A 12,160-nucleotide genomic window follows, 5' to 3' on the forward strand; every position below is an offset into this window, starting at 1 on the left:
GGAAACACCCTGTATAAATAACTAAAACATATAATTTAATTATATCAAATGGTTTAAGTTGCTTAATGTTGCAGAAACACATACTTAACAGATAAGAAAACAAAACCACTAGAAGACAAGTTATCAAATAAAATCCAATTACCTTTCAACACATACAAAATACATACATGTGAAAAACATTAAGTGTACTATCAATAACATCTGATTAAAGCAAACTACCTACATACTTTAAAACTAAAGGTTAGCTTAATATACCAATAACTAAAAGGTGAAGTGCCATAAAACAAAGATTAAGACTTACTCTATACCCCATTCCACCACATTTATATCTAGCATGTCATGTAGCAAAAGTCTATCATCTGGATATGTCTGTTGAAAGTTCCATGCAAATAAGGCCTGGTGGTAAATATTTAGATCTGGCCTGGAACATTTCTCCTAGTTTCAGAACAAAACTAATTCTTCAGCACTACAGTACATTATAAAGATACATCAGCTCCACACAGCATACAATAACTTTAAATTTGTAATTAGTCTTTTTAATTTTCAGAAGTTGTATGTATCCCTTAACTTCAATTTTGAATCTAACGTAATCAAATCAGAAAAATATTCTTTTTTTTTTTTTTTTAAAAACAGATGTACTAAAACTATAGTTTTTATAAGAAAAACATATCTTAATTAACACATTAAAAATATTTTGCTTATGAACACAATTAACTCATTGATAGAGGAAACTTTTATCATATAGTCAAATGAAATCTACAATCTACACTGCAGTATCAGAAGCACTATCAATATTTTAACAAGTATGAATGTAAATAAACCTAACTGATAGGACTTACCAAGTGAGCATCATGTCACTAATATATACTACTGATAATTAGACTTATAAAGATTTTTCAAAATGCTGAAAAAAATGTTTATATATAAAAAAAATTTTTTTACCACATCTGGACATGTTGGGAGGTAAGTGCCAAAGGTTGCTGTAGCAATGAAGTTCATTAGATCTGTATATGGCACAAATCCAAGGTTAGAGAAAGGATGGTAACAGCTACCAAGTTGAAAAAAAGAACAGGCAATGGTACTATTTCGCAATTGTGTGAGAAGAGATTCAAGGAGAGAAACATTTGGCATGCTTAACATTCCATCTGTAATGACTATAATAGCTGAAATATACAAAAAATGATTTATAACATTCATTTCATTTAATAACTTATCAACTATAATTCATGTTATGGAAGAACTAGCAGAGCTTGAGAAGGTTCATTAAAAAAACATGATATAAAATGAATTCCCAGAAATGTTTATTCCATAGTAACTTTATGTAATAGAATTTATTAATGATAAGGAGTTACAACATTTTGTAAAATTCATTAAGTTTTTTTAAATGTATTTCTGAAAGTATACTTTAAAATATTGTGAATGTTATCATATTCATACTAGAAATGTAACACTGATTATTTAAATAAACCAGTATACATTGCTCCTCATCTTCAGCATTAACAACATTTATGCATAATTTATAAACTCAACATCACAGCAAACTGTATAATACAATGATAACAAATACTGCAAAATTTAAGGCAATTTTTCTAATACTCCAAATGTTATAGAAATATGCCAGATATTAGACCACTGTACAAAAGATAATGTTAAGATCATAAACTAAAGTATAAGAAAATATACATTTTCTTATTACCATCTCTTCACCATGAAAAATAGTAACTATTGATAATCCAGTCAAAACTTGTATATGTCTCAAACAGAACAATGCCCCAGATTAAGTATGATAACATAATGAAAAAGCTGACATTTTTAGTGAAAAAAAAAGATAGTTCAACAACTCAAGTTTTACCAATACTTTTTTTTTTTAGAGACATAGTAATTTAACTAGTTATCACCATTTACTCTTCCCTATATCAGAGACACACACACACACACATCACCATGAATTTTAAGTTGTAAAAAAATACATTAACAGGAAACAAAATATGCTACATATTTAAAAAAAAAAAGGACCCTAGGGTACAAGTTACAACATGAAATTATAAAATGTATCCTAGGTTTTGAGGTGACTGCAGAAGTAGGGCCCACACTGTGGCAGGTATACACCACAATGCTCCAGGTATCAGCTACTTCCTGACCATCAGAGAGGAAGATAGAATTATATTGCCCATTGATCTTTTGGATCTTGTCCCATATGACTTTGGAACTGGTGGTAGAAATTATGCTGTTTGTGAACTTAATCCAAGATTCCTTCTGGCTTTGACGTCTTACCCACCGAGCATGTGCATGCGGGCAGGTTGGAAAGTGATGAGGTGCAAGAGTGTGGGATACCTATGAAAAGTATCCCAGGTCTGTCAGAACGAGGACAATGGTCAGCATCGTAGTTCCATCTTTGCAAGTGGAGATATGCCTCACTGTAGAAACTCCTTGTGTGGAGAAACCAGTGAGAATTTCTGACTCTGGGACGTTTTCAAATCCCCTTAACAATAACTCATCGAAATGAATTCAAAGTAGCATGAGATGTAACCTCAAAAGTATGTCCCCAATTGCTTTTCAATTCAAGAGGAGTTCACTGTGATATGTGGACGTTTCCACCAATACATCACCAGATCGAAGCTTCTTTACTGATTTTGGAGAGCCAGCAAGGCCCTCTAGTTTCTTCTGAATGAAAAGGAGACATTTGCCCTGAAGGTTTGTCTTAAAGAGAATGTAGGATAAGAAAATGAGGTACAACAGGTGTTACAGATGTTTAATATTGCTGCTCAAAATCTTTGAGATGTGATTGTTTACCTACAGACTGTTTATTCATTATTTTATTTACGTTTCTATTTGGAGGATCCATAATAATAATAATAATAAAAAAAGGAATATTTCAGTGTCCACTGACCCCACCCACCATGGATACCTATGATGGAATGCACTACAATGCCAAACAATCTCACTGCAGCAATGCTCGGGTTTTGTGAGCACTATATCCAAACATCTTTGTGAGCACTATACCCAAACATCAGCATCACATACAATGTCCACAACACCTGTTGAGAACAATGGTACTTTGTTGACCGTAGCCCAAGTGGATCAGCCGACCGACCCAAGGGGCCATCCCAAGGCTGCCCATCTACAGAAATTCAAGGCCAAAGTGGTGTGTTAGGGTTGGACCCCTAAATCACCAGGATCATTTACTCCCCTTTATGGGTCACACACACAGCAAACATGCAGGTGGATGTTTAGATCTCAGAGGAGGTAAACTGAAAGAACAGAACCTTCCCTTGGAGGTCCCTCATCACGTACAGGAATCCAAACCAAGGGGAAAAGGGTTTGGAGAGCATTTCAAGTCTAACAATTTCTTACAAAGTGTAGTGAGCATCACATAAAGCTTTTATACAAACTATATTGTGCTGACAACAATCAATGCTTTTGGGCCATGGCATAACAACAAAACTTAAAATGTAGTGTCAAACTGTTTTATCAAGGTATTTTCTGGAGTACTATTATGTTGATTTCTTCTAACAGATACTGATACCATATGCTAACTTTTTTCTATATAGTTAAGACACTGCATGGGGTGCCATGACAGTCATTCCAGACCCAAAGTTTGATCAGTATGTTCATTCAAGCACAACCTGTATGACACCCCTTAGGTACAAACATATGGGAATTCTAAAAGTAATAACAAATCACACCCTGGGTCATTTGCTTGCTATCAAGGATTAGTGAAACATTACTAATGTGTTGAAATTTACATTCTGTAATTATATGGAAAAACTAGACCCATAAAATGGAAAGAAAATATTCTCTTGTCCTAACATTTTTGCACAGTACTGTAGCTTAAAGCTTGTAAAAATTTACAGTTGATTGTTTAATTGCCATTTGACTCATGTCAAAATAGATGTAAGTATACCTATTTATCCTGCTACATAAATTGTGAAGAACAAGACACAATTACCATTCTGAATGACACAACGCAACAGCTTCATGCATTCATAACTTTTAATGATGAGAAACCCACCTGGAATAAAATTCTCAGAACGACTGGTATGGATATTAATACTTATTAATAAATCAGAAAATAATGTTTCAACCTTCCTAGGTCATTTTCAGGTGACCTTGGAAGGTTGAAACGTTGTTCTCTGTTTTATAATAAAAGTGCAAATACCCATACCAGGCATTCTGAGATACAAGCATAACATGCAAAGATATTTTTTCATTACCTAGCCTAACTTAAAAAAATTTTGTTAATGCACATATGGAGTCAGGGTGCACATTGACTACTCCAAGTGCAAAGTGTTTGTCATATTAAAATAAAAAAATACTGCTTCATCTTACAACTTGTTTTTCATTTGCACAGCCTCAAAACCACTAAATGAATCTCATTTTCTCAGTAAGACTTTACATTTGATCTAATATATTCTTTAATTCTTAACAGGCTCATTGATTTGACCAACCCCATAATAACCATACAAAACGATGAAATAAGTCTATATTACACTTTTTTTTTTTTTCTAGAATGACTACAGATTGTAACATGAAACCACATTTGTTTATGCTAAATAGCTTTAAACTTGCAACAGTATATATTTGTTTATAATTAAATTTATGGGGCAGGATAATGCCCTTTGAAACATGTCTAACTAATTATCCACCCCATAAATTTAAAGTACTCGGCAAACATATAGTTCATGTTACCATACTGAATGACATAATACGTCAGATGCACACATGCATAACTTGTAAAGATTTTTTTCATTAACTAACCAAATCTGACTTCAATTTCAAACTATTACATTTTAGTTACTTTCCTAACCACAATTGTTGCATGTAACGTTTAAACACACAGCCACTGTTCTCATAACAGATACAGCTATAAGTCTAATGGGGTTTCGTGCAGTGCTGGACGAAGATGATTATAGGGCCTAGGCACCATCTACTCATAGGCCCTACCAGCTGTAGAAGGTAGACAAAAGGCAAAACAAATTATAGATATATAAATTATTAATTCTAGTTTGACATGCATTTATGTGTGTTAATACACTGTAGTTAAATATCAGCTGTATACTTATGTGAATGTGAGTACACAATATAATGCATACATACAAAAATATTATGTAACTTAAAAATGTAATGAAGTTTTACAGTAGAATGAGTTTCATTTTTATGATTATTATTTTTGGCCCTCTCACATTAACTTGATTAAAAATTTTATGGACCCATACTTTTGCATGCCGTCATATTTTCAGACCCTAGGACTGTGCCTAATAAATAATCCAGTCCTGGTTTCATGTATGTCCTTATGTTAAAGTGGAGCTGTTGGTTGGTTGGTTGATTGATTTAGTGTTTTATGGCACAAAGCAGCTAGGCTATCTGCACCAAACGTCCAGTAAAAGGTAAAAGTAAATGTAGTAAAATTCATAACCGAAATGAAGGTTAAAGAAAACAGCATTGAAAAACATAAATAGCATAAAAGCAATGTTCACATCTAGTCTACAATGTAAAGAGAGAAACCAGAGTAAAAAAAAGTTGTAAAAGACTTTCCATAGCATTACGATAATTATCATAACCCCCAGGAAGACTAACAGGTAAGTACAAGAACCACCGTCAGTCACCTGAAGTTGGCCTTTCCAGTCCTGGTTCTGTGTCATAATGGCCAGTACCAAAAGTAAAGTTATAAAGTGTTAAAAGACATGCAGCAAAACTGTAATAACAACTCGCCAGGACGACTAACAGGAAGTTCAAATGGATAGTTCAAACAGCAGCGTTAGTCACCTGACGCTGGCCTTTCCATTCCTGGTGTCGAGTTATTTAATATTACAGCCATTTTCTAATTTCAAATCGAACTAAAGAGATTGTGACTCTCAAAAGGGAACCACATAAAAAGGTTTAATGAAGAAATATAAAATACTTAAATGACATTAAAATGATTAATGGCTGTTAAAAACTAAAAACATTATCAAGAGTATTAGTGATGCTCTGGACATCAGCTATCTCTTGGCCATCAGAGAGTAAAATCGCGAGGGGACAGAATTGTAGTGCCCACTGACCTTTTGAACCCTGTCCCATATGACCTTGGAACTGGTGGTAGAAAATATGCTGGTTGTGAACGTAATCCAAGATTCATTTTGGCTTTGATGTTTTATCCACCTACCATGTGCATGGTCCTGCTGGAAAGCAATACAGTTTGAAAGTGTAGGATAACTATGGAAGGAATTCCAGGCCCGTTTTGAGCCTTCCGTGCCATGTGGCAGGCAGGAATCCACCACAGACGAAGATATAGTGGAAAACGTGTTGAGGCTTTAGGGATACATTGAGCAGCTGCTTGTATAATACAGTCAGTTACTGCTGCCACACAGTTGTCTATTGATGGCTGACAAATGATGACAGGATCAAGTTCTGCAAAAGCAGTGAAAGTGGACCAGTCTGCCTGATCCAGCTTCCACTGGGGCATGCGGTAGGGCAGCATCGACCATGGCCAGTCTCTCTCAAAAGTATGGGAAAATGATCACTGCCTAGTGGATTATTGTAAACCCTTCATGAAAAATGGGAGAATAATCAAGGGGAGCAAGCCGAGAGATCAATAGCAGTAAATGACTGACTAGGTGTGTGAAAATAAGTGGAAGAACCAGTATTAAAAGAGAAAGGTTGTGATCAGAGAGCATAAGCTCTTCAAAGCGACCCCTCCTATCAATATCAGCACTTCCCAGAGAGGATGATGTCGATTAAAATCCCCAGGAAAGGGAGACGGCAACTGTTCAACGAGAGTATCAAGGTCTGATTGATCATATGTCTCTCCAGGGGACGGGTAGAGAGAACAAACAGTGATGGTATGACCCAAGGAAACATGGATGGCTACGGCCTCCAAGGGTGTGTTGAGTGACAGACAGGTTGGGCACATGCTGATCAACCAACAGTGCCACCCTCCATGCACTCATCTGTCACACAGCCTGTCATTTCTGTACAGAGAAAACTGCCGAATGGTGACTGTATCAGCAGGTTTCAGAAATGTTTCCTGTAAGGAAAGACATATAGGATAGTAGAAAGCAATCAGTGTTTTGATGTCATCCAGATTAGAATGTAAACCTTGACAGTTCCATTGTATCAAGGTGGCCATTTTAGTGACAGGTAGGTGAAGTGGCTGGAGAACCCTTGTATTTACGACGTCTTTTTTTCCTTACTGTCCTTATTCGAGGAGGTCTATCAACCTCCATGGATAGATTGGGCAGGTCTTTGTTGTTGGAAGGGGATTCCAGTAACAGAGGATGCAAACAAATGACTGTTTTGCATCTTGAACCACGACATGACGTCTTTGAGTGGCGAACCTCTGACATTGGAAACATCAAGAGGGTTTGGAATGCACGGCCATACCCTGCAATTCAGATAGCCTGTCTTGATGGCGGAAGGTGCACGTGGTAATGTAAATGTCAAAACAAGGATATTTATCCTCAGTGTAACTCCATCTTTGTGAGTGGAGATGCGCCTCACTGCAGAAACTCCTTGAGTGGAGAAACCAGCAACAATCTGTGACTTGGGGACATTCTTCAAATCTCTCTCAACAATAACTCCTCGTAATGAATTCAAGGTAGCATGAGGGGTAACCTCAATAGGTACATCCCACTTCCCTTTGAATTCAAGAGAAGTTCATTGTGTTGGGATGTGGATGTTTCAACCAATATGTCTCCAGATCAAAGCTTCTTTACTGACTTTGGAGATCCAGCAAGTCCCTTCTCAATAAAAAGGGAGACATTTGCCCTAAAGGTTTTCTGAAAGAATGTAGGATGAGAAAAGACGTACAACTGGTGGTACAGATGTTGAAAATTGCTGATCAGATTCTTCAAGATGTGGAAGTTTAACTGTTGACTGTTTTTCACTATTTTATTTAAATTTTTATTAGGAGGATCCATAGGAAAAAAAAAGAAAATTTTGGTGCCCACTGACCCCACCCACCATGGAACCCTACAAAGGGATGCACTATAATGTCAAGCAAGGACACTGCAGCAACGCCAGGGTTTTGTGAGCACTATACCCAAACACCAGCATCAGACAGAATGTCCATAACACCCACTGAGAACTTCCAACACTGGTACTTGGTTGATTCTAGCCCAAATGGACCAGCAGATTGACCCAAGGGGGGGCCACGAAAAGGCTCCCCGTTTACAGGAATTCAAGGCCAAAGTAGTGTATTAGGTTTGGACCCCTCAACCACCAGGATCCTCTCCTTCCCTTCATAGGTCGCCACGCATGGCAAACACATGGGTGGATGTTTAGATTCCAAAGGAGGTAACCTGAAAGAACAGTACCTTCCTGGGAGGTCCCCTCACCATGTACAGGAATCCACACTGAGGGAAGTGGAGTTGTAGACAAATGTCAAAATGAGAATACAAAGCATAATTAAAATTACCTTAATAGTGATAGTGTGTGTGAAGCTGGTAATGAGGACAGTGTTGCAAACAATTTAATATGCATGAACATAAAGGTAGTACTAGAAGTAGAATTATGTTACAGATAGTAACTATAAACAATGTGACGATACACAAACTTATAAATAAAGCAGAACTTCATGCTGCAGCTGAAGATTCATATTAGTGATTATCAATAATATATGCTGTTGTCTTTTTTGTATCAATTACAAAGCATTAACAATTTTGAAATAACATAGCAAATAGCTAAGCTTGATAAAATCTCCTATCTTAACCTTTTTAAAGCCAAGATTATTTAATAGAAATTAATATATGATCTCATATTAACTAGTTTGAAAAATATAGGTTTCATTTCAAGAAAGTCAAAATTGTTTTGTCTCAGAAGTTTGATGTTTTATTACACTTGTGAAATACGCATGTTAACAATGTTGTCAAAGTTAGCCCTTTTCATTCCTGATACTTGACCTGAAATTTATTTTACTATATGCAAACTCATGAAACTGCCACAATTTGTCATCTCCTCCCATAAAAAAAAGAAAGAAAAGCAGGAAATTTGTCACTGGTTCACTATTATATAGGTTGCCGATATTTCAACTTGTCTAAGGAAGTCACGATGCAACAGTTGTTGAAATTTGATTCAGCAAAAGCTATTCTACCCAAAACCAATGAAAACATCTAAAACATCATATTCCATAATTCACTTCACAACATGACAATGTTATCACTTGCTTTAATAAAAGTTACAAATATTGGATATTAATAGAGTTTATGTTTTTGAAATCTGCTTGTATAATATAGTTTACAATAAACAAATGGCAAAATTAACTATAAGTAGAAAAATTAACTTATTAGTGTTTGAAAATTACTTTGTTTTATTTTACAGTTAATGTATTTGCTTCTTAATATATATTCAAATTTACAAACCATTCAGTGGTAGTAAGGTTTTCTTATACTACAAACTCTTCTATCACAGTTAATAATTAATGCAATATAACTGAAAAATTAAATTATTTTACAACAGGGATTTTCTAAATACTCAAAACAAATAATTTCAAAGTTTAAAAAAGACTTTTAAAGTACACCCTTAACATTTTAATTGTATTTCAAGGTTAGACAACACCCACTCTAAAATTTATATTTTTAAATCTTATAAAAACCATAACTAAGTAAAATGTGCAAAATTTGACAAGTGTTTATTTAAATATTATACACTGCCTTTGACTTTCACCAAGATGAATTGAAATTTAACCAAGTTAAAGATAAGGATAACTGCATTAATTTAAACTGACAAATATAAATGAAGATTTTAAGTTCTATAAATAGCATGATTGAAACAAAGCTTAGAATTAAAGAAATTATTGGACAGAATGTTTAAACAAGAGTGAAAGAACAATAATTAATATTATACAGAAAGTAATCAACTAATTTTGGACTGTTTTCAGAGACAGTTCTAAAGAACTTGACTAAAAACTTAACACAATGGCAAGTACATAACCCATTAACTAAAACAAAGTTTTCAGAGATTCTAGATGCACAAACTAATTAAAGATAGCTTCCAACACAATTAATTTTATAAAATAGTTATAAATGAAAACAGCATTGTTAGTCCCTTAACTTACCAGCACCACTGTTCTCTGGAAGTAAATGTAAAGCTAAAATGCCATAACGAAGCATGTCTACTGTATTTATATCAGGAGTTATTGTCATTTGATGCTCACAACTATCTGGGGCATCCCCACAACTGCATCTTTTGCATTATCTTTTCTGCCTAAGTAAATAAAAAAATAGAAGTAATAAACAGATTGAAAGATTTAAGTATATTAAACACAGACTGTACTAAATACAACATATGTTTATGAATTCATATAAACATCTATTAAGTATTGCAAGCCATGACACTATAGTACACAAGGTGTGCCAAATTCATTCTCACTGACTAATAGACTAATAGCAATAAATTTCAGAATTCCAAAACTGTTAAGTAAACCAAAATGTAAGTGTTTGAATAAACAAAGCAATCACAACTCATTATATCCTGAAATCATGATCTAAAGCATCACAATAGAAGATTAGGTCAGGTCTCCAGCATTCACCATTGCCTTCTCAATGTTAGGTTCTTTAAGAGCCTTCCACCCTTTATATGAAGCTTCAGCTACCAAATGGTCACAGATTTTATTGTGACGTCTTGTCCTCACAGAGTTAAGCTTTGGACACTTACCGCTAAGGTGATAAAGGGTCTCTCTCGTGGCCGAGCAGCCCTGGCATTTGGGCTCACTTGTGCACTTTGATCACACAAGATACTACCTGTTAGAACTCAATGTGCAAAACTGTTGCAGAAACAAACTGAGAAACATGTGGTTAAACTGCAGTTTTTCACTATCATAATTATTGGCTTAATTGCCTGAGACAGTATGTTTTGTTACTTTGAAACATGATTCTTTTCAGTCGTACATGCTTTTTAGTAACAAACATAAATGATACAAGAAACCTAAACAATTATGAAATTAAATCCATAAATCTAATTTACTGTGACATTTTACATTTCTTTTGTTTACTCTTCTTATATTTCAAATAATTTAACAACTCAATACACTTCAATGAGCAGTAAAATCCAAGTGAAACAGATTTCCCATTATATATTTTAATAATGTTTTTGTCAAATATATACTTAGAAATGCATGTAACATACTGTTAAATGTGTTGCAAAAGTCTTGCTTATCATAGATTGTAATAATGAATAATACATATTTTATGAAATCACTAGCACATCTTTGAATACTGTTGGCAATACTGTTGGACATGCGCAGGCACATGTTTGTGCATGTTTTCATATAGCAAAGCCACATCGGGTTATCTGCTGAGCCCACCCCACTCTTTGTTGCTTTGAAACAATTTTTGTATTAATAAATAGTAAATAATCAGCATGTTAGTTATTTGTATACTGTTATACCATTACTAAATATTTGGTTTCCATATAAATAGTAAGCCCAGATGATTTAGCAAAATATTTTGTTGTATCTAACAAGTTTATTCATTTTCTGTATAAATAATAGTTTAGAAATTGGCACGTTAGAATATTAATACACTTATGCTATTCATTGTCTTTCCAGTATAAATAGCAGTTCCTTTATGAACAAAAGCGATATATATATAGAAATCTCATATTTTGATCAACTCTTTTATTCTTTTAAATGTGAAATAGTGACTAACTGTAAACTTTGGAACCACTATTAAGAAATGTAGGGTCACATTATCTTGGGTCATTCCATGTCAAATCATCCAGGGGCTGCAGGTAACCCCAACAGAATGCCTTGAAAAAAATTCACATGTGCTCATCTATCCACATAATGAAAAATTACCAAAGATTAGTTCAATATCTCTAATAGTTTCAGATTTACAGCCCTGTAAAATGTAATAAGGGAAATCAAACTCCTGATCTTAGTATTGTAAATCCATAGACTTACTGCTGTACTAGCAAAGGGGTTGGAAGTGTGTAAAATTTTTGTGTATAAATCATTATTTGTAATAACTTGTAACAACTGTATTTTGTCTGTATATGAAAATATATTTATGTTAAGAAAGAAAACTATGTATTTAAAGCTTGATGGCAAATAAATTTGATACAGACATTTAATTAACTTCTAAGTTACAATTTAACTCAGTTTTAGGTTATTTGAAATGATAATAAACAATTTTTCTGGCTAACTATTAAAAAAAAGCCATCACAAATTCATCCAAGCTAACTG

The 12,160-nt window shown here is 34.3% G+C and overlaps 1 protein-coding gene across 1 annotated transcript; it reads right to left on the reverse strand.

Annotated features, from left to right (window-relative positions):
- Positions 1-281: 281 nt before the first annotated feature.
- Positions 282-10,145, reverse strand: LOC143255190 (KICSTOR complex protein SZT2-like). The gene is made up of 3 exons (XM_076510502.1): positions 10,034-10,145; positions 943-1,163; positions 282-435 (listed from the first exon to the last, which is right to left on the reverse strand). The coding sequence occupies exons 1-3, from the start codon at positions 10,119-10,121 to the stop codon at positions 298-300; spliced, it is 447 nt and encodes a 148-aa protein (XP_076366617.1). The 5' UTR covers positions 10,122-10,145; the 3' UTR covers positions 282-297.
- Positions 10,146-12,160: the final 2,015 nt, after the last annotated feature.

Source organism: Tachypleus tridentatus, chromosome 1, assembly GCF_004210375.1.
Source record: "Tachypleus tridentatus isolate NWPU-2018 chromosome 1, ASM421037v1, whole genome shotgun sequence".
Classification (NCBI taxonomy): Eukaryota; Metazoa; Arthropoda; class Merostomata; order Xiphosura; family Limulidae; genus Tachypleus; species Tachypleus tridentatus.

Excerpts from the sequence above, each read along its gene's own strand:
- LOC143255190 (XM_076510502.1), bottom strand. The coding sequence starts at position 10,121 with ATGACAATAACTCCTGATATAAATACAGTAGACATGCTTCGTTATGGC. Across the intron at positions 1,164-10,033 it reads TCCAGAGAACAGTGGTGCTG|CTATTATAGTCATTACAGAT; the intron begins GTAAGTTAAGGG and ends TGTATATTTCAG. Across the intron at positions 436-942 it reads TCCCAACATGTCCAGATGTG|GAGAAATGTTCCAGGCCAGA; the intron begins GTAAAAAAATTT and ends TTCTGAAACTAG.